General features: G+C 35.6%; 1 protein-coding gene across 1 annotated transcript in view; it reads right to left on the reverse strand.

The window, feature by feature from the left end:
• LOC115889254 (dynein heavy chain 12, axonemal) overlaps positions 1-26,790 on the reverse strand; it is a 232,470-nt gene that overhangs the window by 118,321 nt on the left and 87,359 nt on the right. Inside the window, exons 12-21 of the mRNA XM_030909199.1 lie at positions 21,144-21,456; positions 15,698-15,892; positions 15,477-15,651; positions 13,982-14,200; positions 10,481-10,710; positions 7,547-7,712; positions 7,342-7,488; positions 5,870-6,135; positions 4,016-4,155; positions 3,716-3,887 (exon numbers count right to left, since the gene is read on the reverse strand). Coding sequence (XP_030765059.1) covers positions 3,716-3,887; positions 4,016-4,155; positions 5,870-6,135; positions 7,342-7,488; positions 7,547-7,712; positions 10,481-10,710; positions 13,982-14,200; positions 15,477-15,651; positions 15,698-15,892; positions 21,144-21,456 — 2,023 coding nt within the window. The remainder of the gene's footprint in view (positions 1-3,715; positions 3,888-4,015; positions 4,156-5,869; positions 6,136-7,341; positions 7,489-7,546; positions 7,713-10,480; positions 10,711-13,981; positions 14,201-15,476; positions 15,652-15,697; positions 15,893-21,143; positions 21,457-26,790) is intronic.

Below are 26,790 nucleotides of genomic sequence, written 5' to 3' on the forward strand. Positions count from 1 at the left end.
TAAAGGCGATCAACTCAGTATCAATCAATTCGAAATTGGTCAAAGAATGCATAGAGAAGCTGAATAAATTAGGCAAAGAAAACAAAGTCCTCCTACACTGGGTGCCTGCTCACCAAGGGATAGAAGGCAATGAAAAAGCAAATAATCTAGCTAGGAAAGGAGCGAACACTCCACTATCTGGACCAGAACCGTTCTGCTTTCCAAGTGGTAACCAACTCAAGGCGGAACTCAAGAACTTGGAAGATTCCATCCGCAACCTGGAATGGAAATCTTGCAATGGTCTAAGACACTCGAAGAAGTTTCTGAGGGCTTATGATCAAGAAAAATCACAGATCTTCCTGGGTCTGAGTAAGAACAATCTTCGGATTGTCATGGGGTTTTTAACAGGACACTGTCTCCTCAATGAACACCTCAGTAGATTGAAACTAAGAAGAAACGGCGAATGCAGATTCTGTGGGGAAGATGGGGAAACACCAGTACACCTCATCACTGAGTGCGCCGAGACGACAACCATTCGTGCCATGAATTTTGGTACGACTGATATTGGAGATGGAGAACTACGCTCTATAAAACCGTCCCAGATACTGGCTTTTGTCAAAGCCCTGGGACTGTATGATGAGTTATGATTCAAGAAAGGGGGACACAATGGATCTGTAAGGTCGAAGTGATTAACCCCCCTCCCACTCATTCTAAATTCTAAAAAAAAATTCTAACTATATCATAACATCGATCAACGGAAAACTTTGTAAAATTCCTGAAAGAATTTATTGACCCCAAACAAACTTATGCTTTGTATTTTAAACATCAATTAATAGCTACAAATTTTATTATTACCTTACAAAAACTATTTAAAAATACTGCATTCAATTTTATTCAGTGTAGTAAATTTCTAAACGATATCGAAACAATAAATGAACAAAAAGAAAAACTCGAAATGTACCACACGACAACAACTTGTAATCGCGGTCTCAATGAAATGAGAACCGCCTTAAAATCAAAATCTTACCAGCCAAAGAAGAACGAATATATGCACAATGCCGAATCAATCAATACATGTGTGACCATCAATTCAAGAACATATAGAAACGATGTTCAACTAAGAAAAGGAAAACCTTTAATCCTGCCTGAGGTACAATTAGAAAATCTTGAAAAATCAGAATCTAAATTCGAATATATTGCTCCGAAGCTATCGAAAATCAACTTCGACGATATATACGACATAAAAGAAAAATTCAACGAACTATCACCGATCAATGAAGCCGAAGAAAGAACCTATCAACCAGACATCTTCGACATTGTGATTATCTTCATTTGTCTAATAATGGCAATATACCTGGTGTTCAGAAAATACCCACAACTCAAGAAGTATGTTCCAGTCCCACAGAAGAGGATCCCCGAAAATAACTCCGTTAATTTCTTGTCTTAACAGGGGAGGAGTTATATGTATAAATAAGTGTTATTTCATTGTAATTAAATACTGAATGCCTATTTTACATTATGTTTCATATAAAAGCGAACTGCACGGTTCGGCGCAGACTTTTCACTCTCTGTACTCTGTCGAGAACGTTTGTAATAATAAAATCGTTTTTTAAAAACAACCCTGTTTTTATTGAACATAAAACTAGTTACTCTAGCAAATATGATTTTAAGATCAACTTTTGGACTTTATTACAATTTTTTAAAATCAAATAAAGGCAGCATTAGCCGATACTTCAGAACTTAAACGCCTATCTACTAGAGTAAACGTCAATAAACAATAATAATATGACTTAAATAAGTAGCTCACCCCTATAACTTTTTTATTTTTTTCAGATAAAAAACAAGATTTGATATGTTAGCATATGACATAAATTAAGATTGATTAACGTATTCAATTGTTTTTGTTCACTTTCTGTTTCACCGGAAATGACTACAACTTTTGATTTTTAAATGGCACCTTTGGCATTTTTTTACTTTATTCGATATAAAATGACATTCTGAATAGAATGACATATCACAAAGCAACTTTTGACATTCTCGCTTAAGAGTCTATTACGCTGTACTCTTCAGGTCGGTCACAGGGGTCCGGTAAAGCCGGTGTATGGTCGAAGGAAATATATGTATATTATATTTCAGAAATCTGCCTAAGGCTTAGCCCGATCCTGTCGTGTTAAGCCATACCCAAAATTCCAAACACACGTGCTTTGATTAAGGCACAGGTTTGCAGAACTTAAGCATTTGCCATAAGAAAGCGAGCAATTTGTTACAAAACCATATAAATTATATATCACTGCAATCACAAGACTTCAATCTTATTCGCTATTGTAACGGAATTTTAAATTATGTCTTTATTTTCGAGCAAATTTAATCCAAATATGAGGAATATTTTGTTGATGTTTGACCATCAAAATCTTAAAAATAAAGAAGCTGTCTAAAAAAGTGCTACAATACAGATATAGTATAATCCTTTATCTTTGATTTCCTTCTTCATTTAGGTAAAAATACCTAGCCAGTTTTACATAAAATGTTAAATGCCGACCGCTTATTTTGCCACTTTTTTGGACTAGTGAATTGGACTCTTAATAACAAATCTTATTTTAATTTTCAATCTAGAGTGTCATGGCTATGTTAAAAACACTAATTCTTATTCACGATGCCTTGGAAAAATATATTTGATCGTCTAATGTGTTTAGTTGTCCCGACCGGTTAAAAAATACTCAAATCGTATTTTTATTCATATCTCAATTTTTTCAAATGGAACGAGGGTGGCTCATTAGCATATTTGGAAAAAGCATTTTTTACGAATAATTTGATACCACACACTTGGTATTTCGAGTCAAATTTTCGTTACGAAGTTATAATTTCAGATAAACCATATGCGAAAATGTCAAGTTGACATATGATATGTCATCATATTCTGAGTGTTATTTTCTATCGAATAAAGTAAAAAAATACCAAGGGTGCCATTTTTAAAAGTCAAAAGTTGTAGTCATTTCCGGTGAAACAGGAAGTAACAGAAAACAATTGAATACATCAATCAATCCTAATTTATGTCATATACATACATACATACAGCCGTTACTCGCTGACGAGTATTCGACACACATAAAGAAGATGGTCACGCAAGGCGTTTTCTTTCATGAGCTTTTCTGTGACTGAAAAGCCCGATACGTGATGTTATCTGCCTACCGCACTCCGGCCATTCAAAAATCTCATTGCTTTGTTGCCTCTTTACTTTTTGGTTGCCGCTGTTAACTGAGTTTACAACTCTTCTCCATTGAGGTTTATTGTGAGCTGTTTTTTCCCACTCATTCTGCATGTTAATTCCCTTTAAGTTTTCGTGGAAAATGTCTACTATGTCATATACTAACATACCAAATCTCGTTTTTTTAACTAAAAAATAAAAAAGTTATAGGGGTGAGCCACTTTTGAGACGCACCCGGTATAGAATAAAATCTGCCAGAAAAGACAGTGGCAGTTGTGTCATTTTAATTCGCAAATAGACTATATTTTTTGTCATATTTTGGATGTTGTCTTTAAATATCTTCGTTGTACAGACTTTAGCTGAAAATATCTTAAAATTGTTTACTATTAACAAAATAGATTTATCAATATTAGTCAATATTTCTACAGCATTAACTAAACAAATTTAAGGGGTATAAGCAAGTAAAGTTGCATTTCTAAATATCGTTTATGAACAAATAGCCTAATTTATGAAAAGCTATTTGTATCTTACTGTTGCTGGAGATGCTTGTTCCAAATCCATAACCTCAAAAATCAGGGACATGCAGTTAGTCATTGACATAACTTCCCCAGACATCAGGCAAAGTTTTTTATTGTCATCAAGAACGCTGTTCATGTTTTCAATCCAAACTGCATCTACCGGACCATCAAATATTATCCACTTTCTAATAAGAAACATCTAAACTTATTAGATATACATAAAAGTTATTATTATGCCAATACATATAATAGTAAAATTTAAACAGAAAATAGAGTGAATACAAAAAGATACCAATGTATAAACGTTTTGTACCTATTCGGACTAGGATCTGTTGCAAAATTTCTGAATCCGGTAGCAACAACACCATCAGTCCATTCATAGGAAATAGGATCAAATTGTCCATATAACTGACCCATTGTAATAGCTTTAGGATTTAGTATTAAGTATTCCACCTGAAAATTTTATATCTAATAAAATAACATAAACTATTCTTTTAAAGTAGTTTATAAAAATATTTAGATATACGGGGTCCGGCAATAGGGCGTCGGGCATCTGTAGCGCCTGAAATAAAAAACTTGAGAATTTTGTTTATTGTAATCGCAAAACATTTTCCAATGCACGTAACCAAATATCGACATTGACACTAAAGTCTATAAACTTGGCTAAATGAAATTTTGGCAAAAATGTTTAAATTTGTTCTATAATTTAAGATACTGAGCAGCTCTTCATTTTACTTTATAGAGGAAATGATTGTAACAGATATTTTATTTATATTAAAGCTGGAAAAAAATTAGCCGAATTTTATTATCGCTATGTTGGTCACATTGCGCCGTGTTCACCAACGTTGTCGTTTATTATTTGACAATAATTATCCTAATATCAATCATTATTTTGTATAATATCGTGTTGTTGTGAATCTTTGTGAGTAATTCTCCTTTTTTGCCTATTTTCGTAGTATTTTTTTAAAAATTGTACTTTTTAGCACAAACAGTTCTTTTAAGAACTATATTTTCAAGTTTTTTTATTTGCATTTCTTGAAATTGTGTGTTGAAATTGAAAATATGCCGAAGCATTTAACAGTCCAAGCAAAGAGCGCGTAGCTTCCCTGATAAACTATTTTGAACAAGAACGTGACAATGAAGGTCCTTTATTACCCTTGACTGCAGTCAAAGAAATTAGTTTGATTGATAAGCACATTATACCATTTGCAAAGTTATTTCTACGTTTGTTTTTATTACATTCTGTGATTATTAGTTTGTGAATTAATAGCACCCTCTTACTTGTTATTACCACTTATGGCGTTGTAAAATGTACATGAATAAATAAATAATTAACCCATAATAACGCTTAGAATAATCTTCAAAATGGACTAGTTTTCGCCAATATGTAATAAGTAAAATAAGCTATAAAACAAATAAGTCAATGAATTACTAAAATATTAGTTATTAAATTAAAAATAAAACGTAAAAATCTTTAATAAAGGATATAATATATTGTTTGTCAATTTTAAATTAAGATTTTTCGCCATCGCTTGTCACTCAAAGTTGATCATGTGCATCGGAAATTGTTTTGCGATTACTGTAAATGAAAACCTATAGCAAAGAGTAGAGAATACATTCTATGTAGTATGTACAAGGATATATTTCTGGAAAATAGTTTAACTTCTACAGGGTGGCTAAAAAAAGTGCTAGTGGATCGGGATGATTTTTTTTAAATGGAACGTCCTGTATGTTATTGCACTTTGGCTTCCTTTCAGATCACTTTACATAATACCAAGATATGAGTAAATATATTTCGATAGTTTAGAGATATTAATAAATAAATAATTAATATATATTTTTCAGCCTTACTTAAAAAATACAATAACTGTCCTGAAATCAAAAATATATTAGGTGTTTACTTTAGTGGGTCTGTATTTAACGTTTTTTTACTTAATTTAATTTTTTTTTCTTCGTTTTTTTTAATATAACAAGCTGTATATTATTTCTCTGTTAGATGGAGAATTAAAAAAATATTTTTTTTTGTATTCAAAGTTTTTCGTATTCAAAATTTTCAGCGGTTTCGCATATATTAAAAAATAATAATAAAAAAAACAGTTTTTTAGTATCACAACACCAGTCTTGGACGCCCATCTTTGATGCAGAAAAATTAAAAATTATTACTTACTTTTTCTTCGTTCAGTCCTTGTTTGTTCATAAGTGTTAAGCTATCAGCTAATACTTTTAACGTGGATGTTTTGCCAGCTAAAGGATAGCCAACTACCATAAAACCGTGCCTGACAATCATCATCTCGTAAGTTTGTATAATTTTTATCAAGAAGCTTTCCCTAGGCTGAAGATTTCTTTTTTGGGCACAGGTAACCATTGCTTTAGTAAGAACTGTATAATCCGCTTCCGGTAAAACTACACCAGGGAATAAGTCAGATATAATTCCTAGAATAAAGTGATGTAATAGATAAATTATAATCCTCGCGTACATTCATAATAATAAATATACAGGATTGTTCACCACATACGACACGGAGTATTGTAGCTAAACGATTAGATTTTTACAAATTGTAAGTTTTGGGTTCGTCGAAGGACTAAATAGACCTACAATTTTAAATTATTAAGATACAGAGTGCCGCAAATAAGTAAAAAATATTATAGTTGTATTTTTTTAAATGGAACACCCTGTCTATTATTCTATATTTGGATACTACGATTGAAATAAAGGTAGATTTAGTTAAGGTTTATCACACTTAAACCTTATCGTGTTTGAAATATTTTCAATTTTATGAAATTGCAGTAAAAATTTTAAGGCTTCATTTCTCCAAGGGTATCAAAGTTTTTAATACTAAATATTTACTGAAGATTATTTATTGATCAGATATTGTGATGCAATAATAAAAATTTTACTACCTACCAATTTTATGAAATTGCAGTAAAAATTTTAAGGCTTCATTTCTCCAAGGGTATCAAAATTTTTAATACTAAATATTTACTGAAGATTATTTATTGATCAGATATTGTGTTGCAATAATAAAAATTTTACTGCCTTATACAGAGTGTCCAAACATTTATATTAAATAATTACTAGCTTTAAACGGCAATAACTTGTTTAATTTAACACCCTATATATTTTACGTAAATCAGATTCACAATGTAATTGTCTATCAAATTGTAATATACCATTTTTTACCCATCTCTTCAAGTTTTCGTAGAAAATGCATTTTTTATAATTTAGACTTCATTTATCACTATACCCATGGAATATTGACATTTCAGATTTTTTAGATTTAGATAGATTAGTTAGAATATTTTTAACGGGAAAACGGTAATAATTTCCCTTTATCCCTTAAATCTATCCTTATATTATCCCTTAAATACCCTTTATAATATCTTATAAATATTCCTTGTCCCTTAAGTGCTGATAGGAGGGCGAGTTTTGTTAAGAACTGTTCCTAAACTAACTAATCCTAAAATACTTTGATTAAAAGAGAATATGTAAAAGTCGGTAACACTGTGCCGATCAAGCTTAATCACCTGACTAAAAGTTTATTTGGAATGAACTATAGTACCATATACATGTCTTATCTAATAATTTCAGTAGTATATAAAAAACACTATATGAAATAAAAAAAAATGTCATGAACATACCATCAAAGAGAGGAAGATCATGATTTAAAAATTTTGGCAAGTTAACATCTAATATTGCACGCAAGAGAAGAATATCTTCGTTTTCGTCTGGTGCTTTCCTCTTGTTATTACCGGCGGCAGATAAAACAGACTTCACAGCTCTCATTCCTAAAATGGTACAGTTGCGTTAAAGAAAAAGTTATATAACTCTCAATAAAATATATACCGTAATCATAGTGATTTTGTGAAGATAACTGTTCTGAACATAATCTATATACGGTCACAATTTTTACTGACAAATTTCTGGCATCTACAAATCCGTAGGAGTATAAAGATATTTCTCCGATCATTGCGTAGTCCGGTACCATCATAGCTACTGTCCTGAATAATACCTAAATAAGAAACAAATTTTCACAAAGAAATGGAAATAATTTAAAATAAAAAATTCTGATCTCTGTCCCTGAGCTCTATTATGCTTTATAAACCCTTGACTTAACCGCTCTTAGACAGTAGCTAGCTCCGTCGCGAAAAAGCTAACTGCGAAAGTATTGAAGTCATGGTTACAAAATCCCGCTTAAGATGGACTGGTCACTTATGCAGAATGCAAGAAAACCGCATACCAAAATCTCTGCTGTAAAGGTGAGCTTGTAGACGGTAAGAGGAGGCCAGGTGGACAACTGAAAAGGTACAAGGACATTTTCCACGAAAAATTAAAGGGGCTTAACATGCAGAATGAGTGGGAAAAAGCAGCTCACAGTAGAACTCATTGGAGAAGAGTTGTAAACTCAGTTAACAGCGACAACCAAAAAGTAAAGAGGCAACAAAGCAATGAGATTTTTGAATGTTCGGAGTGCGGTAGCCAGATAACATCACGTATCGGGCTTTTCAGTCACAGAAAAGCTCATGAGGGAAAACGCCTTGCGTGACCATCTTCTTTATGTGTGTCGAATACTCGTCAGCGAGTAGCGGCTGTATGTATGTATGTAGCTCCGTCGCGAGAGTGTTGCGGGACGGTTCAAAACAAATTTTTTTAATAGTAAAGTGTTTTGGTGCATTGTGATGAATTAATGGTTTATTTTGACGTTATAAAATCAAAGGTTCCAACTATAAAAACTAAAAGAATTTCTGACTTCAAGTGTGAACTTCGTTCAAGTGTGAACTTCGTTCAAGTGTGAACTAAACTAAATCCTAAAAACTACTGAGTTGATACTAGAGCCGAGCATTCGCCCGTGAATTAGTTGGGTGCAGTCAAGTATGAGGTTCTCCACTAAGAGTACCTGTTTTGGAGCATTTTAAGAGTATTTATACAATATGATTGTCATATTGTTGAAATTTCCATACTTGAATTGCTGAAGATTTTATTCTTGTTAGAAATAAATACTGCCTCTTTAAATTTGCGCTTTTTCCAATGGGATTCTTTGTGGACAACTCGGGCTTCCGACCATTTTATGTTCTGGTACTTGGACCACACATGATCTGCAATGCCCGAATTCATTGTTTCCCCTCTGCGTATGCTTTTTATGTTCGTCAAGTTGTACATGTAGAGGACGTTTTGTCTCTCCAATTTACTGCTCACCGCATTCGCAAGGTATCCGATTTTGTTTTTTGTTAGGATACTTGCTAGAGTAATCTCAGACTTAAAAACAGTTTTAATTTCATACTGCTATTCACTATTCAACTGATCTTCTCCGATGTTCCTTTCGCATATAGAATCGTTAAGAGTTTAAGAGAGCCCTCTCAGGAGAGAGACTCCTCACCTCCTCAGGCTGACGCACCAGTGAGTCAGATTTGCAATTGAATATATTATTGTCAAGGGATTTTGCAGAGTAACCATTCTGAAGCAAATCGGTTTTAATATAACTTAGTTCAGAATTCAGAGAATCTTGGTCACTGCATATAGTGATTTGCTCCATGACATAATCTTTTAACTGTACCTGTTTTAGTTGCTTCAGAATGGTTCGACTGAGAATTTAAGTGAAAGCACCCCATTGGAAAAAGTGCAAATGAAATAGTCTAAGAGCTAGCAACGTTTTCGAGAAAGTATTTTAAGACGTCTGGCTCTTTGATATATATCTATGCTCTCTGGAACAGCATGCGGCCCGTCTGGCTGCCGATACCCGTTGCGTTCACTACTGCGCATCGGAAGAAGATCCTATATTTTTTTTTAATTTAGTCCTATAAATTCTAGTATTGAATATAAATCGAACATGTCTCCATAGCGAGTTCGAATCCGGGTCAGGGCAAGGACTTTTTTATTTTATTTTCGTTTATATTCTGATAGTAAAGTATTAAATAATTCTGGTGATTCAAAAAAAAATTTAATACTTTACTATCAGAATATAATCGAAAATAAAATAAAAAAATGTTTTCCCTGACCCGGATTCGAACTCTGAATCCTCGGTTCGTGGTCGGAAACTCTAGGCACTGCGCTATGGAGACATGTACGATTTATATTCAATACTAGAATTTAAAAGACTAATAAAAATATAGGATCTTCTTTCAAGGCGCAGTAGGGAACGCAACGTTTACCGGCAGCCAGACGGGCCGCATGCTGTTCTAGAGAGCATAGTAAAAGATATATCAAAGAGCCAGACGTCTTAAAATACATACTTGTTTTTCCTCTCGTACTAAAAGAGGCCTATTCATATCTAACAATAATAAAATCTTTAGCAATCCAAGTATGGAAATTTCAACAATATAGCAACACTCATAAGACGCTCCAATGCAGGTATTCTTGCAAAACCTCATGCGTGACTGCACCCAACTAATTCACGAGTGAAGAGTGAACTGATATTTATAAAGTTTGAATATTTGTCATGTTGTCAGTTTTAATCATCTACTGATGATGCTGTTTTGTGTATTGTGGTGAATTATCGTTTTATTTTGCTATTGTAACACCAAAAGTTAATTATAAAAGTGATCAAGTTGAAAAGTTGCAATGCAATGCAAATATTTAAAAAAAATTAATTAGTCAATAATTAAATGTGTCTTATTTTAGTAGATATTTAAGTCTATAGTTTTTAGTTACCTATTATTAACTGTTGCTAAATATTTACACAAACATGACTACTATTTTCATTTTTATGTGTTTATGTAAATATTGATGTTGCCAATAATTATTAAGAAGCGTATTTTGTATTTGAATAAAATTATATTTTACCTTTAAGTTATCTGGCAATTCTGTTCTACCTGCATATCCAGGATTCATGGTAATACACACATAGCAGCTTGGGTTCAAACTTATTTCAGTTCCTTCAAAGTTAAATTTGGGAACGTGGGCCCGTACCGCCAATATTATTGACAATATTTGTTGAGCCACTACCGATAACACTTCGATATCAATACGATTAAATTCATCAAAACACGCCCAGGCTCCACAAGATGCAAGACCTGAAATTTGTTAATATCATTACAGTTGAGGGTAGGAACCTATGGTGTTACACAGCAAAATAAAAACACTAAATCACCACAATACACCAAAACACTTTTACTTTTACACTGGACGCGCGTTTCGCTAACCATGTTAGCATCATCAGCAGATGATTATAAACTAAAGTACAATCTACAAGTTGAGCGTTTATATACTCGCTCAGTGGGCCCCGAGTGGGCGTGGCAAAATCTAGCCAACCGAGTCAGAGCCAACTGAGCGTAACAGTTCAGATTTCCGCCACTAGAGTAGTAGGAACAAAGAACTTGAAGGAATTGGACCGTTGACTCTGTTCATACTATCTTTACATTTATTAATTCTGATGCTTTCATATGCATCTAATTGTCTGTAATTTGAGACTTGTTTAATTAATTTTAAATTATTAAGATCTATACAATGTTCATTATCAACAATATGTTCGGCAACGCAAGATTTATCCGGTCTACCATATCTTATCTGAGCTAAATGTTCTTTAAATCTAGTTAATATTGATCTTCTAGTTTGCCCAACATATTTCTGATTACAATCTTTACAAGAAATTTCATAAATACCCGACCTTTCCAGTGGAGGTGTTTAACTCTCTATCAAACGGTATCGAAAAATATTTAGACGTATCTTTCTCCACTTGAAAAGTCGAATTTTCAGAAATCATTAACCTATACCTACGTTTTCTAATTAATTTATCAACTAGTGAAGGAGAATATCCATTACACTCAGCTACATTCCTAATGTAATCTCTTTCTAGTTCATATCTTTCGTTGGAAAGTGGGAAACTAAGTAATCTATGAACTAAGAAATTTAAACTAGCCATTTTGTGTTCAACACTATGATGTGATTCATTAGGAATATATCTGCGTGTGGTCGTATTTTTCCTATAGATATCAAATTCCAGACAATTATTAGTATTTCTAATAACTAATACATCTAGAAATGGTAATCTGTCGTTGTTCTCAATTTCATGCGTAAATTTAATGGAAGGAAAACGATTATTTAACTTAGAAATAAAATTATCTATGGTGTCTGAATGTGTATCAAAAACAGCAAAAATAGCATCCACATACCTAAACCATACTCTTGGAAAATACTCAAACTGATTCTTAGCCTCTACTTCAAACCTACTCATGAATAAATTAGCCAAAAATGGAGATAATGGATTACCCATTGCTGTACCTTCCCGCTGTTCAAAAAAGTTGTTATTAAATTGAAAACAATTTTGTTTCATACATAACGATGTAAGCTCAATATATTCACTCACAGTTTTGTTGTCGAGACCATTTGCGTTCAGTAATTCCTTTAAGTAGCCTAAAGTATGTGGAATTGGAACACTTGGGAACAATAAAGATACATCAAAGGAGACCAAAATTTCACCTTCATGCAATGTTATATCTTTAATTTTGTTAATGAATTCAATATTATTTTTAACTGAGAAAGAAGGTTCATGATCAGGTAAATTTTCGAACTCCCTTGATAACCATTTTGCCAAATTATAAGTCGGAGAACCTACAGCCGAAACAATTGGGTGCATAGACTTGTCCGGCTTATGAATTTTGGCAAAGCATACAATTTTGGTAATGAGGGATTGGATATTTGCAATTTCCTCTTTAAAGAAAGATCTTTCTTTAAAGAGGATGAACATATTTTTGCTGTTTTTGATACACATTCAGACACCATAGATAATTTTATTTCTAAGTTAAATAATCGTTTTTCTTCCATTAAATTTACGCATGAAATTGAGAACAACGACAGATTACCATTTCTAGATGTATTAGTTATTAGAAATACTAATAATTGCCTGGAATTTGATATCTATAGGAAAAATACGACCACACGCAGATATATTCCTAATGAATCACATCATAGTATTCATACGAACATAAAATGGCTAGTTTAAATTTCTTAGTTCATAGATTACTTAGTTTCCCACTTTCCAACGAAAGATATGAAATAGAAAGAGATTACATTAGTAGTTATTAGTGAATGTAGCTGAGTGTAATGGATATTCTCCTTCACTAGTTGATAAATTAATTAGAAAACGTAGGTATAGGTTAATGATTTCTGAAAATTCGACTTTTCAAGTGGAGAAAGATACGTCTAAATATTTTCGATACCGTTTGATAGAGAGTTATCCCGTGGTCTAAAAGGAATTTTTAAGAATGTCAATTATAAACTTGTGTATAGTGCTAATAATAAATTACAACAATTATTAGGTAATCCAAAGATAAAACACCTCCACTGGAAAGGTCGGGTATTTATGAAATTTCTTGTAAAGATTGTAATCAGAAATATGTTGGGCAAACTAGAAGATCAATATTAACTAGATTTAAAGAACATTTAGCTCAGATAAGATATGGTAGACCGGATAAATCTTGCGTTGCCGAACATATTGTTGATAATGAACATTGAATAGATCTTAATAATTTAAAATTAATTAAACAAGTCTCAAATTACAGACAATTAGATGCATATGAAAGCATCAGAATTAATAAATGTAAAGATAGTATGAACAGAGTCAACGGTCCAATTCCTTCAAGTTCTTTGTTCCTACTACTCTAGTGGCGGAAATCTAACTGTTACGCTCAGTTGGCTCTGACTCGGTTGGCTAGATTTTGCCACGCCCACTCGGGGCCCACTGAGCGAGTATATAAACGCTCAACTTTTAGATTGTACTTTAGTTTATAATCATCTGCTGATGATGCTAACATGGTTAGCGAAACGCGCGTCCAGTGTAAAAGTAAAAGTGTTTTGGTGTATTGTGGTGATTTAGTGTTTTTATTTTGCTGTTAATATCAAATAAGTATCTCATAAATGTAATATGTTCGAACTGTTCTGTCACATTTTTCACATTTTTTTAATTGTATAACAAAACTGTTGATGTTAGCATAACTATAAAATGTCAAGACCGAGAATGACATTTCAATTTTCTTTCCCACGGTAATGACTCATTTGACCACGGTCCTGACATCACAAATATGCTAATATTCAAATAAATGCACAGAGTGGCTGATATAAAAAGGAATCTATATTAATAATTGTTTCGTCCTCGAAACACACAACCTTGAAGTTTTTAAAAAAGTAGAATGAATCAATTTTTGAGGAATCTTTGGATCTCGAATTTCTGTCAGTGACAACTTTAGTTATCCACAAACATATTCTATCGGTCAAAATAACTAATATGGGAATAATAGATACATTTTCCCCAATAATATAATACAATAAATACAAAACAAAGAATACCTTTGAAGAATTTGCCCATAGCTTTGTAATCCAAGCCATCTGAACAGTTAAAAACAACACATTGGACGGCTATCGCCTTTGCTAAATCTTTAGTTGTTTCCGTCTTTCCGGTACCGGCTGGACCTTCGGGAGCGCCGTTTAAATGCAGATGATAAGCTCCTATAAGTGTCCGATAGCATCTATCAGTAAGAGGTGTAATAACCAGTCTATCTGAATTTCCTACGACAAAGTAAACGCGATCTTAATAAAGGTATTTCAAATTTGCACAAATTATGACTAAAATTTACAAATTTTTAATTAACATGTGTTGTACTCGTAAATATTATTACACAGAATGAAATTTTAAAAAACTTTTTATATGATTTCAATCTACAACAGAGTTAGTTGCCTGCAATATACTGCAGCCAACTGACACATCATTTTTCATAAGCCTTTTCCATTACTCGTTCACAGTAGTGATGGGTTGTTATATATTGGTTGTTGATAGCCAAGCCAAAAAGATTTGGCTTGGCTATCCAAAAGTATATTACTATATTTTCGGTAAAATGAAGCAATAACTGCATCGCCTAACGGGATTGGATAGCAAATATCTGGTTGAAAATCTTGTATTTTCCAAGAAAATAATGTAGGTTAATTCTTGGTTTTGTTTAGATTTGTTGGTTTTAGGAAATCCTCTCAGCACGGACAGCAGAGGGCTCATATGGGTACCAATACTGTAGCTGTTAGACCAAACCAAGAAACTCCACAAGGTGGAGTAACCTCCCCCCTACTATGGAGCTTGGTAGTAGAAGAATTACTAGACGAAGTAATTCTAGCAGGAATACACTGCATAGGGTATGCAGATGACATAATAATGATCGCTCGGGGGAAACATGAACAGTTATGTAGTATCACAGAGAGATGGGCTGAGCGTCAAATCAGACAAATCACGGTAGTGCCATTTATCACAAAGCGAAAACTTGAAAAGTATCCATCTAGATGAAAACGAAATTCTGCTATTATAAGAAGTCAAATATCTGGACAATCCTGGACCTGGATCCTGAAGAAGTCAAATATCTATCAACCCTGGACAGTAAACTTCTATGGCACAGGCATATTAAGAACATTACCAACAAAGCTGCAAAGGCTCTCAGGATATGCAGAAGACTTGCGTGATGTATATGTTCCATGGATAAAATCTAGTATGCTCTAATAATCTAGTTATTTAGTATCACAAATTATATTCGACAATAAGCTTCACAAAAAGCATAAAAAAATGTTTTGATTAAAATGCTTTTGTTAAAGCTATATTTTGAATTGTTCATCTTCGTTGAAAAACAATCAAGGTTTTTGAGGTTGCGGATTGCAACAGACATCTCTGAACGTTATGTTTATCGTTAAAGTCTTGATAATATGTTTCTTGTCGTCGTCTAGTAAGCTTGCTTTAGTAGCTTTTTTTAGTAAGCCATCAAGCAACTGCACCATAAGTGATTTAATAAATAACAATATTAGCTACCTAAATATTCATAAGCATATCTGACCGTAGCATTAATAAGGCGTACATATGCCTCATCCTCTTCTAAATAATATCTCATCTGTGACAACCACTTAAATTCTTTATCATTGTTCACATTCTTTTTTAAGAGTTCTTCCACAACGTCTTTAGCATGTACGTCTATTACAATCAAAGCCTAAAAAATAAAATAGGTATACGTTTTTAATTAAATATTCGTTTACCTTTATTGTGATTCTTGATAAGTTAGTGAGAGTGGGATCGCGTATTAGAGCGACGATGTCGTTCAAGGATTGTCTTAAGCTTTCAAAAAGTATGGAAACTGTAAGATTATCTTCGTTGTTTAATGCTTTGTGAACGTTTGAGGTCCAATGCATTTGAGATACACAAAGTACAACCTGACCAGGCCACTTTTGAACCTGGAAACGAAATAACATTATATTAGTATGCTAATGTTTCCTTGAGTGTGGTAGACTATGTTTTCAAGTATAAACTTGAAAACAGTAAAAAATGTATATAAAAAAATTATACATCAGATCAAAATGCTGTGAGCTATACATCAGATCAAAATAAGGCTCTTTGAGCCCCATCTACACATAGAGCCCGAGTTACGACGCTCCAAGACCCCATCTCAACTTCCTCACTTACCACTTCTTCTTTCCGTTAGCTCGTCTGTCAGGGCCTTGTCGTGTAAATATAATATGTATATCGTGTGTATATAATATTATATCGTGTGTATATAATAAAAAAATTCCATCACGCGTAAAGAAATTTCATTTCAATAAATCAAACATGTTTTATATGCTAAACAACTGTTTTAGAAGTTCTTAACTATTAACAGCGCAATAAAATTAATTTCAAAACCAATAAATCGGTATTATGGCACAAGCAGTGTATTTGGCCAACGGATATAACCAGTCTACCGAGATCTTCTCGGTGCGTCCATCCAACCCTGGCTTTAACCTATTTAAGGCTTGTTTTTGTATTTTAAGAATGCCGGTGCTGGTTCTTTAATATATCTTTTGCTATGCTCTCCTGTGCTCTCTTAATCAAAGTGTGGGCCGTCTAGCTGCCTGTAGACTTTTGCGGTTCACTACTGCACATCACATCTGTACACGGTATCCTCATGGATAAATTTTAGTGTGATTTATGGAATTTCTCGTTTATATAATGATGCGATTTTCACATTACTTTGCTACTTTTTTATGAAACTAAATATGCTACACATATGTTTGTCCTAGCCTCCTTAGTTCCGAAATACAGGGCGAATTTTTGATGCGCAGCAGTAAACAGATGTTGAATACAGATGTGATGCACAGTAGTGAACGCAATATCTACCGGCAGTCAGACGGCCCACACCCTGTTCAGGAGAGCATAGCAAAATATACAGGGTGTGTATACATCGTTCGCAACTTTGCGTATACGCATCACGTGTATTGTTATAAACAGGGTATCCCAGAAATAAGTGCAAGTATTTTAAAGGGTGGTAGATCTCGATAAAAGAAACATATTTTCTCTATATCGTTTTTCAAATCAGTCCAAAATAATGGAGTTATTTTACTTTGAAAATTTCCAAAAAAAAATGATTTTTTGCTAAAATTTTAAGAACCTTCTCCTCATCGGAAGTTGGCGACCATCAATTGGAATTCCTCCCTGTCTTGAGCTAAACGGATAATTGCACTGGCCTCTCCTATATTAAACCACTGGCACAAATTCCACAACCAGGAAAACCGATTACGCCCGATGCCTCGTCGTCCTTCAATCTTTCCCTCAACGATCAGCTGTAGGAAACTATATTTGTTATTTCGAAAAATATGACCAAAATATGCTGCTTTCCGTCGTTTTATTGTAGTCAATAGTTCTTGGTCCTTACACATTCTTTCCAATACTTCGAGATTTGTTTGAGAACCACTGGATCTTTTCTGGATTTTCTTTTTTGTAAATTTAATCTACTACCTATGTTGCCATATTATCAAGAAATTATTTTTTTTTTAAATAAAAATTAAAAAAAAATGCAAAAAAATTCCAAAAATATTTTCAAAAAATTCCGAATTTTCAAAAAAAAAATATTTAGAAAAAAACCTCATAGGCGTGTTTCTGGGGTTGAACTATACTACAGTTATGTTAACGATACAGTTATGTTAAAATACTTGCACGTATTTCTGGGACACCCTGTATATATTTACATAGTAGCGCCGCGCCGCACCGCCTCGCGCTTATAACCTTGAAAAATTAAAGCGTGTTATCAAATCGTTCACAGTGAAAGCAGGTAGGCGCCGTCAACCAGCGTTCATCGGCGTTCTCGCTTTTACCGGAACGAAAATTTATTTATTTCTGCTTTTGCACGCGCCGATGGCGCACAGAGGGGTATTGAGAACTAAAAGTTGGCCAAAATTATGTTTTATGATTTTTGTGCTTTTTTGCTAGTAATATTAATTATTAGAGGAGAGGGTGCTAATATGGAACCCCATTTTGTTTTTCCTACATAATAATTTTTCCTCTACTCTGAAACTTTTGCCACCGATCAAATAGGGCCATTCTGTGCAAAACCAAGCAATTGGATGAGAATGCTAGAACAAGAAAGTAATTTGTATATTATAGACGATATTTGAGCGAGGATGGGTGTTATAGGGTAAAGACTATTTCGTTTAAGAATCTATTTAAATCAATGTTTTTTTTTGACAGTGGCAAATATTGGCAAGATTTTTGTACATATTCCAAAGCTGGAGACTTTAAGCACTGAACGGATACTAATTTCCATGCGGAATATTGCCGAATAGTCTTACACCTTATAAAAATGCCTCTGATTTGTTAAATATAAAACATTATAAAGGAATAGAATAGAAGGAAACGTTTCAAAATAAAAATATGGCATAAAACAGGACTTGCCAGCTGGCTCTGTATCCATCATGACAGTTATTATAAACAATTTGCACAAAAATCACTACAAACAATTCCACGATTTTATAATCTTAGAAATATTCAGAATACACTCAAGATAATTCATACTTGTAATTGAAATATATTATTTATTTGATAGTCAACTTACGACTTAAAAAAGCTAATATAAACGTGCTTACATTTAGTATTTATAGATTTGTATTCAGTTAAGATAAAAAATGAAAATAAAAAAATATCACTTTTGGCCAGATTTATAGACCAAATACCCCTATGTGCGGGCGCGGCGTTTGAATAGATAGATAGATAGATAAATCTTTATTAGTTCCAAGTAATACAATTACATAAATTGACCCAAGATGGGTGTGGAACATGTTAACAAAAAACTCAAGATACTAAAATACTCAAATACTAAATGTATCGTAATATAAACATGATTCCTAAAATACTTTTCTGAAGAGTCTTTATACTGTATTACATAACTATAATTTACAAGTTTCAATATTTATATAATTTTAACAAGAAAATAAATTGAAAACACAATAATACTTACTACAAATAATATTAAATGCTATATTAACAGCTTACCCTTGTCTGCATAGAATTCATCTAGGGTATAAAATGCCTTGTCTAATAGATAATTTTTTAGGGTTAACAGTAATCTTGGTCTAGGTAAATCAGTAACTGAATATGGTTAGGTTAGTTAATCAGGTAAATTTCCTCTTAATTAACTACTTCCGAACCCTGCTCGCATCTCCGAAAAAGCCATATAACAATACACGTGATGCATATACAGTTTGACAAATATAGGAAGAGACTTGGGGATAGCACCGGTCGCGCACACGATAGAGAGAGAACGCATTCGGCGCAGGGTTGCCACAAGAAAATTTTTGATTGTGCAGAACTTGACCACAAAAATGTGTAGCATTGTGTAGCAATCCATGACCGTGTCCAATAATTGTAAACTATCCAATAAAACCAAGAGTAAGACGTAAAATCGCCAAATTTTAAAGCATAATTACGAGTCTCGATAAGAGTCTCACTTCCACTCGTTTGTACACGTCAATATATTCATTTCCCATTTCACTTCTTCTCATGCCAGCAAATATTGCAATGACGTCAAAATTGATGTCGCGAAACTAACGATTTTATGGAAAAATTAGACCGGTTAAAGTCTATTTAAAAACTGTAAACAATTCAGGACTGTTTAATCGGCCAAATTTGTCCATAGAAACTGCAGTCCTTGCTGATATGGGAGGAAAAGTGAAATAGGAATTGAATATTATTCACGTATGCCAACGAGTGGACCGAACTACAGTGAAATTTGGCCTCTGAATTTGGCCAAAGTACGTGTTATGTATTATTTAAGGAATTAAGCAATCCTGTCTATTTACCGTTTTTGACTCGACCAATAAATGACCGAAAATGATATTTGTCAGTTCAAAATTTAAAGTTCACTTGCGGCCTCTTTTAATGTAACTTCAAATATAACTTAAATAACTTAGATAACTTAAAAGCAAAAAAAACAGCTTTTGTCAGATGATTTACTATTTTGGTATTATTTTTTATAATAAATATGTAAATTGTCAAAATGTGTAGCACAGGCCATTGTGGTGTAGCTGTGCAGACATGGAAGCAAATGTGTAGCAAAATACACAATTGTGTAGCTTGTGGCAACCCTGATTCGGCGGAAGAGAGATGCAGTTACGCTACGAAAAATCTGATTGAAGCAAATTTGTGGGATGTCCACTGCGCATCGAGGGGCGTCTCTTATTTTATATTTCTCACGTCTCTAGCTATACTTGTTAAGTTGTACGCAAAGTTACGCATCACGTGTATTGTTATATGGCTTTTTCGGAGATGCGAGATGTGAGCGATATTTGAAGATGCGAGTGATCAAGAATAGGTACACAGAGATAGCGCTGGCTGCCGGGAAGCAGAAACCTGCCTCCACTATGTTCGTACCCTTAGACTATAAGTAAAACAGCAAAATCGTTATGGAAACGAAAATATAAAATGACACCAATCACAAGGTAATCGTATATCCGATAAAGGGATGTATGAAAGTGCAGTAAATTTAAAAACTGCGTAATTTTCTAATCAATCGAAGTCTTTAAGTTGAACCGATAAAATTAATATCGTATCATCGTATCGCCGGATGCATGAAAATCAAGCTTTACTCGAATCTGCTTAGCTGAGCGGACTTATTTCGTGCCTCAGATCTGTATAAGTACATATAACTTATAAGTTGTAAATAAAAATATAAATAATAATTGGAAATCCTACTCTAAAAGAATTGGTAAAAATGTTTGTTTCCAGTATCAGTTATATTTCCAAAAAAATCCTTTATGGGTATTTCGCCACTGCACTGCAAGAACAAAACTGCTGTTTTAACAGAACGTCAACGGTTTCTTGTAGATGTATCTGTTTTAAAAAAAGCAAAGTACGTGGTTCTCGAATAGTTGAATTTAAATATTTTAAATAGTTTTTTCTTTATTCTTGTATTTTTTTTGCTTCCGACGACGGAAAGAGATAAACTTTCTGAAACGTTAAGCATTTTCTTCTTTGTTAGGCAAATTTGTATTACTGTAAACATAACTTATGATAAGCAGTGTCCGTTTAGGTTTAACGCAGAAGTATTTAGAAAAAATGACTAGTTTATTTTGTAGATTTTTCTTGCAGTGCAGTGGCGAAATACCCATAAAGGATTTTTTTGGAGAGATGAATCCGCCACATAGGTATAGATATTTTTTATCAGTTATATTGACTTACCCATTGCGTTCTGGGAATCAAGAAGTAATTTCTGCAGCTTTTTAATATCTGATCCCTAACTGATATTACCATTTGTTCCTCTACCTGAACTAACCATTTTTCAACGCTACCACCAGCTTCCTTCGTATTTACCTGACTCTTAAAGTTAACTTTCTCATTCTCTTGACTGAACATTGCTAGAATTTCTAGTTTATCCGTAAAATCTAATTTGTTTATCGCCTCGAAACATTTTTTCAAATGAGGTTGAACTCTGAGAGGATCTTTGGTTTCGGAAAGAATTTCTAGCATTTCGTCGTTGGACAAGAAAAAGAACCTAAAAAGTTCAAGTTCAATTTAAGACAAGTTGTTTTTCCAACACAACACATATGGATTCAACTAACATTAGATATCATTAGGTTGCTTTCAGTGGAATCTATTAAGATTGTCTATTAATTCTATTAAGCGGAATCTATTAAGATTGTATTATGGATTTCACACACAACGTTGGTCAATGAAGACGAGTAATTAGAGCTAGGAGAGGTTGGTATAATACCGACAGATACAATACAGAGTTAATAATTTTTTTTTATTTTTTGTTGACCATAGTCTCAGTATGTACCGTATGTCCCCTGATTGTCTTTACAAGAGGAAAACCTTTTTTATTATTAACATTTTGAGAAAAATGCATTCATAAAAATTTTGGCTTGTTTTAAAATGGTTAATCTGATTTATACTTTTTCAAATTTCCATATCATTCCAGAGAAAAAGTTTTTCAAGGTCCTTATATTTTTATTGATAAAATTTTAATTAAGGTCATATTTTTAGGTGTTTAAAATGTTAAGAAGCACAAAATTTATTTAGTTCAATGCTATGGAAAGGGTGATAATAGTTTCGGAAAATGTGATAGTTTAACATCAGCAAATAAATATGACGTTAACCAAAATTAATAAGAACCATGTATGTCTCTGCTATGTATTAAAGAATGAAATCGAAATAATATTACCATAGCGCCTTATTAAGCGCTTTTTGATTTATAGGACCTCAAAATTCAACCATATTTTCATGTTTTTCTTAATTTTCTGTGGAACGATATAGAGATTTGGAATAAACGGAATTAACCATTTTAGAACAAGCAAAAATTTTTATGAAGAAAGAATTTTCCTATAAATGTCAATAATAAAAAAGTTTTTCCTCTTGTAAAGACAATCCGGGGACATACTGTATATATGAATTTTAATAATTACTGTAACAGTCAAATTTCCTCGCAACGACCACTGTGTGCTAGCTCTCCGTTATGGTTAAATATTTTATTTAAATTTTACGATTATGCAACCCGTTATACACCGCGATATTATATAGCCACAGAATATTGTCACTGGATGCCGCCCAGCATTAGAATTTTTGTCGACCTCTTTTTATCTTTGGTCATCACTTGTCACTTGTCACTGTCAGATCAAATCAGATGTTTTTGGATTTATTTATCCTTTGTTTTGGTTATTGAAATTTTATAATTATCAGATAAAATTTCGTAGTTAAATTGGTTATTTTTGATGTGGATCGCAGTGTGCAATTCCTTCATTTAATTGTGGGATTTCTGAGTTTAGTTCGTTCATTGACCGGATATGAAATATGGCTGTCGAAAAATATTCTAGTACATAATTTTTTGTTTATGCCTTTTTGTGAGTTGGACTAGTCAAGATATATAGTTCTCTATCTATATCCTGGAGGGAGATTTCCGGTTGAAATCTGATTTTGTGAAGGAAATCGAATCCTTGCATCACTTCTTGTGTATCCACCGTCAGAATATCGTCGTGAAGAAATGGCTGCCGTTTCGTGAAGCATTCCCTGTTGGCAAATAGCAGGTCTTCGTAAAGAAGGATTAAGGCTTCCGAAACACCTTTGGTCAGAGACGTGATTGGATTTTGATGATTTTATGGGCCGCCGACCGATTATAAGGGATTAAATAGCCAAATTTTCCGACCGATATTCCGATTCCACGTGCCCAAGAAGTCCCCGAACAGTTCCAAGGTATGCTATAATTCTTCTGCCTAGTCGAAGTCAATTGTTCATATTGTTGTCTGGTTTTCGACTTTTCCACGCCCACGTGATGTAGAAAGATTAGTTGAGTGTTATCTTTCTTAAGTCTTATTTGGTTGTTCGTAATCGCTTCCCCTACGAGATGCGAGACCTTGACGTTGGTGGGGAAGCTCCCGGCCAGGGCACCGGAGGGGACCCCTCTTGCGCTCTGGCTAGGTCTAAGGAGCATCTCAATGTCTTGTCCCTGGCTGTAGTGTCGTGGCCAGGGAACTGCATCAAGACATAAAAACGATGCCGGACGGGACCTCCTTCGGGACTTAACGTCCGTCATACCGTAAGTCTCTCTTAGGAGAGACATGGGGGCTTTGGCTTTACTGTCTGAGCCGCGTGGATGAGGTACCACTATAAAAACCTCCCCAAATCCTACGGTATAGTGCGCGCCAAGGGATGGATGGTCGGGGGGAAACCCGACCACTAGCGACTAACCTGGGATACCGGGCGACCTCCCAGCTCATAAATGCCTAGTCACGGTATTGCGGGGCTCTGCCGTGATGGTCGTTTCTTTCCCCTGCTACTCGTGGGATCATTATATGGACCAAGAAAGCAAAAAACCCAATGACGAGGATGGATCAAACCGTCCCGATCCTTCTCCTAAGGAGGAGGAAACTAAGGAGCGTGGGACTATTCCTACCCCAAACAACTCACCTCAGCCGGATCAGGAAACAGAGGGGCCCAGATCCCCCTCGCCTGAGAAGGCAGAAGGTGAACCTCCTTTCGGGGTCTCCAAGCAATTGGAGAAATTATCCCTGGAAAAGAAAAGGTTTGCAGGGGCGACAAGAAAGCTCCTCTCAAGACTTCTCAAGGGCGGAATGCCCTATGAGACCGCTCTGCAGACGATTCTGCAGCGACAAGCGGAGAAACAAAGGGCACAGATAAGTGGGGGTACCTCTTCCGGGAAGAGACAAATCAACCCGGAGGAGAATAAACCTCACACTGGTGCTCCTAATGCTAGCAAGCGCATCCGCTCGGATGCAAGCACGCCTGAACAGAGCGCTAAGAAGCCTTGTAGGGAGGGCGCAAGAAGCTACGTGGAAGCCGCTGGGGAAATAAGGGTTGGAGTAATCCGACCTAACCACCCAGAGAACAGCCTATCCACCGAGCAACTCTTGTTGTTGAAACGTGCCATTATGAAGGCCGTGGACGCAAGCACAGAGGAAGGACTACAGGTACGCTTCCAAGGCTGCTCGATTCGGCCTGGATGGCTGCTTGTAATCTGTGCCGACGAGACCAGCGCTGCGTGGTTAGAAAGGATGGTCAACGACCTTTCGCCATGGCAGGGCATGGAACTCAGGGCAGTAAGGGGGCGGGATATACCCAAGCCTCATGTCTGTACGGCCTACATTCCCGATGATGAGCCTGGAGAACGGCTCAGAGGGGATGTTGTGCTGAACAGACTTAGAAGAATGAATCTTAGCCTGCTAACTCAGGAGTGGAGAATCCTCCACCAGAGTGATGCAGGGCCGGGACAAACCTGGACCTTTGCGGTTGATGAGAGATCCATGGATCTCCTTCGCCGCAACGGATTCAGGGCCTACTTTGGGTTTGGGCAGATTACCTTCCGACCCAGAGATAAGGAAAATGAAACCAATACGGAGCAGACCAGGGCGTCAGTCTCGGGAGATGGTGGGGACCATCCTACAGCCTCTCGGGTGACGACTGACGCCACGAGGTCTGGCAACACCCAGAGGGAGAGAGCTGGAGGCAAAGTAGTGGCACGGAAAAACCCGGCCATGAAAGGGTCTAAAGCTAAACCCTCTGGAGCCTCGGGGAAGCCTGGCAACTCGAGTGGGAACAAACCCACCCGGAAAGGCAGGCGGAACGAATGTAGGTTTCCCACCAAAAGGGGACGTAGACCCCCTGACGGTGGGAGCAAAACCTAAATTTGACTACTGCAGGGATGGCTGCAGCAGTCAAATGTATACAAATTAACCTGCAACATGCCAAGGCCGCCTCTAACGTCCTTGGCAGAAGGTTCAAGAAGGAGGACGTGCATCTCGCCTTCATTCAAGAACCCTGGGTTAACTCAGGCCGCGTATGTGGCCTTGGGGACGCAGAGGGTAGGCTAATTACCGCCCCTGGAGTAACCAGACCTAGGGCATGCATTTTAGTAAAAAAGAGCGTGCACTCTTTTAACCTTTATAGGTTCTGCTGTCAGGATGTGGTGGCGGTACATATCAAGATCCGAGCGGGGAGGAGCGGTGGAGGAGTGGAGTTCATTGCCTGCTCAGCATATTTCCCGGGAGACAAGACAGCGGATTTACCTCCTCCAAAGTAAGTGAGAGAACTAATCTCCTTCTGCAAGAGGAAAAACCTACAGCTGGTGATAGGATGCGACGCCAACGGCGACAACGAGGCATGGGGAAGCACGGACACCAACTTCAGAGGTGAGTTAATTCTTAATTACTTAATAGGTGAAGGGTTAGTAGTTAATAACATAGGCTCCGAACCAACCTTTGTTACTTGTAACAGGAAAGAGGTTTTAGACATTACGGTCAGCTCTAATTATTTGAGCAACAGGATATCCAATTGGAGGGTATCATCTGAGCCATCGTGCTCGGATCACAGACACATAAAGTTTGAAATAAGCGTAGGTGAAAGAACTCTCCTGCAATATAGGGATCCTAAGTGCACGGATTTGGAGGATACAACCGCTCACTCGTGCATCTGCTGGAACCCACAATTGCAAAAGTGAGAGATCGCGACGAGATCGAGATTGCAGCGGAGCAACTGCAATGTGCAATTATAACGGCTTATAGTGAAAACTGTCCACTTAAAACAAAGAAGGATAATAGGAAGTCCTCTTGGTGGAACAACAAACTGGACAAAAGAAGAAAAGAAGTGCTGCAGCTTTTTACCGCGCTAAAGTGTCAGGTAACTGGGAAACTTATCGTGCGACGTTGGCGGAGTACAATAAGGAAATAAGACGGGCGAAGAGAGAGTCCTGGAGAAGGTTCTGTGGGAGTCTGGTCGATCTACCTCAAAGCACCAGAATTCACAAGATTCTCTCAAAAGAACCAGTGAATGAGCTAGGGACGATACAGCGCCCCGACGGTAATTTCACAGAGTCCAGGAAAGAAACGCTACAGATTTTGGCCCAAAAACACTTCCCAGGCTGCTTGATACTAGGTGATGAAGAGCTACCCCCCCGATACTCATGCGTCGTAAAAACCGGCCCAAAAAAGAGGATTGGGAGATAGCGAAGAAAGTAATCACCTATAGGGAGACTAAAGGGGCGATCGAAAGTTTCGACCCATTCAAATCCCCAGGAGAGGACGGAGTGTTTCCGGCCTTATTGCAGAAGGCTGAGAACATTATCGTCCCTCGCTTATTAAGAATTTTTAGGGCAAGTCTGGCATGGTCACACCTGCCAGCTGACTGGACGAGAGCAAAGGTGGTATACATACCGAAAGTGGGGAAACAAAACCTACAACCTGGCTCATATCGACCAATAAGCCTTACATCATTTCTGCTGAAGACTCTGGAGAAGATATTGGATGGACACATTAGGGGGAGGATTCTTACGTCTAATCCCCTGAATGTCCGACAATATGCTTATCAACAGGGAAAATCA

This window comes from Sitophilus oryzae, unplaced genomic scaffold (assembly GCF_002938485.1).
Source record: "Sitophilus oryzae breed Bouriz unplaced genomic scaffold, Soryzae_2.0 scaffold_812_pilon_pilon, whole genome shotgun sequence".
NCBI lineage: Eukaryota > Metazoa > Arthropoda > Insecta > Coleoptera > Curculionidae > Sitophilus > Sitophilus oryzae.